Raw genomic sequence first — 4152 nt, forward strand, 5'->3', positions numbered from 1 at the left:
TACACTTCCGGACATTCGTCTGGAGCTGTGGCGGTGACTATGGTAACGAGGTATGATTATTTCAAGTAGGGGTGTGGGGTACCTCTTTAGGACGGGTTTCAGCTAGAAAAAATGAGACCCCTTTCTTCGGTCCTCCCTAAAATGCCCTCTTCTTATTTCCATAGCACCAGACTGCCGCAGACTTTGGGGCGGGGAGAATGGATGGTGTTTTCGACACTAGGGAGCGCTGCTAGCTGTGGACCTGCTTAAACTTCCGGGTTGCTGCTTCCTGTGTATTTTAAAGCCATTTGGCTCACAACGTGTTTATTATTGTGTCATAAGATTCTTGCAAACGTGTTATTTGAATACTTTCTTATTACTTAGTTTACAATGAGTTCTAAAGCTCGAATTGGCTCTTGTTGTGTCGCTGTAGGATGCTGTAAGAGATCAGGTACAAATTTGTTATCAGAAATCAAGATGATCCGATTCCCTAAAGATCCTATTCGGAACACACAGTGGGAAAATGCTGTTGGACGTAAGGATTGGACTTCCACAGTTAACTCTCGAATATGTAATAGCCATTTTATTAGCGGTAAGAAAACTTATCAGTTGTACAAAATGCATTCAACCTGTTTTATTCGTTGTTATGAAATATTTCCTTCTATGTGCTGCATGTTAAATATGTATATTGTAAAAATTCTATAGAAAGACATTTTAATGTTATTAAGTCCGCATTGTTAACATTCTTCTTCTAGGCATTCGTTTTCTGTTTGCCTGTGAACAATGTAATGTTTTATGTCTTGAAAAATCTATCATTTGCATGCCTCTTAACTAATCGTTAACGTCAGACTGCTACTAATTCGAGAGCATTTGCTCATAACCACCTTTTGCTAATCGTTGTAGAACAGTTACAATTTTTGTATGCATGTGTAAAACATGTAGATTGAGGAATAAAAATAAAGTAGAGTGGCTGTAGTGTAGAGAAGAGTGGCTGTTTTACATAGAATAAGTGTGATAACTATGTTTATGAATCTGTGTTTTGATGTTTAGTGTTTCAGAATTATTTATTTTTTCTAAAAATTAGTATATGTTTGAGGTTTGGTTTAAAAGTTCAAATGGAAAGGTAGTGTCCTTTGTAAATTGGTTACTCATTAGCAACTATCATTTACATCTATAATTTTGTGTAAAAAAAGTTGTGAATATTGCTTTGTTATTGGTTATTTTATTATATATTTTTTTTTTTACTTGTGACTTACTATTTTAATGGTCAGTCGTTTCTGTGGAAGACAGCGGAACATTTGTAAATTGCGGAGCATTAGCAAAAATGAAAATGTAATTATTGTTAAAATTTAATTCAAAACAGTGATGATAAAATCAATATTTGAAATTAATTCATCGAAATAATATATGCCCCAACGACTTAAGCTATCATAGGATGGTAGAATTTAATAATTTGGTGACTGAATAATGAGTTAGCAGTTATTTGGTAAATTTCGGACATTATTAAATATAATTCGATGTTATGTATAGATAATTTAGTTTGTTTTTCAAATTATTAGGAAATAAATCTGATGATCCCAGTCATCCTGATTATGTACCATCAGTCTTTCATCATAAAGCTGCTTTGGCTTCAGGAAGTGTGCAGAGGTTTGAAAGAACTGTAAGGCGTGGATTATCTAATGGTAAACAATTTTTTTTATTGTAAATGTTTGTGACAAGGATTTATTTGTTTGATATTAAGTGCTCTATGATAAATTAATGAACACTTTTGTATTGTTATGTAGTTTAATTTCTAATCTTGGATTTGTTGCATCATGTGTCTGATAAGCATATTAGTTTTGAGTTATCTCTCATTAATTATGTGTTAGACAATACCCTGGCAGTGCCAATAACTAAATTTTTCTGATTAGCTTTTTAACAAACACAACTTTGTCAAAAATCACCATACCGAGAATTGCCAGTATTAAAATGTGAGAAACTGATTTACTTTGTAAGATAGTAAGCAGATTGTACTCTGTAACTTAATAGTCAACAGTTAATGGGTTAAGTATTGTAAGTAACACTTATTTTTGATTTGAATTTATTCTTAAAGTTAATGCAATTAATTTATGTGTAACTTAATTAAAAATATTCTATAATTTCCTAGAACTTAATCAAAATCTGTAAGTATGATTTGACCGTAAATATATGGAAATTTGAAATAATGTACTGATAACCAGCTAGCAAAATTTACACTATTTGGCTGTTGCATATTGCAGAATTATATTCAATCGACATAGGTTTGCAAACATGTTTTTTATTATAAGTATAATAAAATGAAAATATTGTTAACCTTTCCATTATCTACTCAGTTTTAAGCAAAGCTCAGTCTTTCAAAATGGCGAGCAAAATTTTTTCTGAAAACTAGCTTAAACGTTTACTACTGTGCAGCTAATTATTCCTTATTTATTAAAAATTATACATTTCCTTATTCTAATTGTATTTCCACTTTTTTACATTATATATTTATACAGTCAAGTATAGCAATGAATTTTTTTATTACCCGTCCACCAAGGGGGAAAATGCAATTTACAGTCACTTTATGAAGACTCTTTAAATAAAACTTATGGAAAATGGTCACCTTACTCAGTTGCTCACTTTTACAGGTTCCACTGTACATGCTTATTCACTAATAAGCGTGTGTAACGCATTTTCCTCTTGTAAACTAATGATCCTATGCCATTACACTTGTGAATCGATGATCCATACCATGGCCTCTATTAAACTTTAAGAATGTCTTGAATTTCTGTACTTTGCCCCAATAGTTCCTGTTCAAATTTCTGATTAAAAAAAATTCTGTACTTTACTTTCAAAAATGTTTTTTTATTTTTAAAGAATACATTTTATTTTCATACAGATCAAGCTGATAGTTCTGTGGCTGCCACAAGATCGATTTCAACAATGACAGAATTATCCATGCTGGATATTAGCAACTTGGAAAGAGATTTATGCGACAGTCAAGAAGCAACCCTCAACTTAAGAAGGAAGGTTTTTCAGTGTGAAAAGTCTAGGAAATCTTCCTCAGATATTTTAAGCAATGATAAACAAGTGAACTTCTACACCAAACTAAAAGGAGTTGTTTTATTTCATGCTCTGTTACAGTGGTTGACCACTGGGTGGAAACCAGCGGTAAAGACAAGGCTTTCTTCTGAGTCGCAGTTGCTCATCGTCTTCATGAAGCTAAGACTTGGTCTTTTAAACCAAGATCTTGCCTATAGGTTTGGAGTTGGCTCTGCAACTGTGAGCCACATATTTAGAGAGTGGGTGGAAAAGATGTCTGTAACTCTATCATCGTGCATCGCCTGGCCATCTCACAGGCCTACAGTCGTGCCTCAATGTTTCCGACATGAAATTTTCCGAAATGTTATTTGTGTCATCGACTGCTCTGAGATATTCATTGACACTGCTCGTAATTTAGATGCTCGGAGTCAGACCTACTCCAATTATAAGCATCATAATACCGTGAAATTTTTGATTGCTTGTAGCCCTGATGGCGGCATAATATTTTTGTCGAACTTGTATGGTGGAAGACACTCGGACAAAGAAATAACGATTGACTCTGGCTTCTTGAATTTGGTTAAGAGTGGAGACAAGATACTAGCCGACAGAGGGTTCAGGATTGAGGAAGTTGTTGGTTTGAAGGGTATTGTTGTCCCTGCTTTTACCAGAGGCAAAAGTCAGTTGTCTGGTCGTGAGGTCTCTCATTCAAGAATTATTTCGAAAGCTAGAGTTCACATTGAGCGATGTATTCGCAGAATAAAAGCGTACAGAATTTTGAAGTCAACATGGCCTCCCATGTTGACTTCATGTGTAGTGTTGAAGATTTCGTAGTTATTAATAGGTGTTTTTCATGCCTCGGCTATAATCATAGATCTATGGAATGCAGAAATAAGTTGTCTTGTTATTTTTGTTCCGGAGAGCATAGAAGTTCAGAGTGTAAAAATTGTGAAAATCAAGTTTGAGTAAACTGTATTAGATACAATAAAAAATTGAAAAGTGGAAGTTAAAAAGTGGATGTTAGACATAAGCCTTTTTCTCAAAGCTGCTCTTGTCATATTTTTATGAGGAATCAAATGACTTCTCGAATTGATTATGATGGTTAAGGTCCTTAAGAATAACATCAGTTTTGTACAA

The 4152-nt window shown here is 33.7% G+C and overlaps 1 protein-coding gene across 1 annotated transcript; it reads left to right on the top strand.

The window, feature by feature from the left end:
- Nucleotides 1-337: 337 nt before the first annotated feature.
- Nucleotides 338-3849, top strand: LOC107457550 (uncharacterized). Its single transcript, XM_043042613.3, has 3 exons — nucleotides 338-571; nucleotides 1539-1661; nucleotides 2876-3849. The coding sequence occupies exons 1-3, from the start codon at nucleotides 370-372 to the stop codon at nucleotides 3847-3849; spliced, it is 1299 nt and encodes a 432-aa protein (XP_042898547.3). The 5' UTR covers nucleotides 338-369.
- The last annotated feature ends 303 nt before the right edge of the window (nucleotides 3850-4152 follow it).

The sequence above is a fragment of the Parasteatoda tepidariorum genome, chromosome 5, assembly GCF_982258835.1.
Source record: "Parasteatoda tepidariorum strain Cologne lab strain chromosome 5, Ptep-v5.0, whole genome shotgun sequence".
In the NCBI taxonomy this organism is placed as follows: Eukaryota; Metazoa; Arthropoda; class Arachnida; order Araneae; family Theridiidae; genus Parasteatoda; species Parasteatoda tepidariorum.

Excerpts from the sequence above, each read along its gene's own strand:
- LOC107457550 (XM_043042613.3), top strand. The coding sequence starts at position 370 with ATGAGTTCTAAAGCTCGAATTGGCTCTTGTTGTGTCGCTGTAGGATGC. Across the intron at positions 572-1,538 it reads TAATAGCCATTTTATTAGCG|GAAATAAATCTGATGATCCC; the intron begins GTAAGAAAACTT and ends TCAAATTATTAG. Across the intron at positions 1,662-2,875 it reads AAGGCGTGGATTATCTAATG|ATCAAGCTGATAGTTCTGTG; the intron begins GTAAACAATTTT and ends ATTTTCATACAG.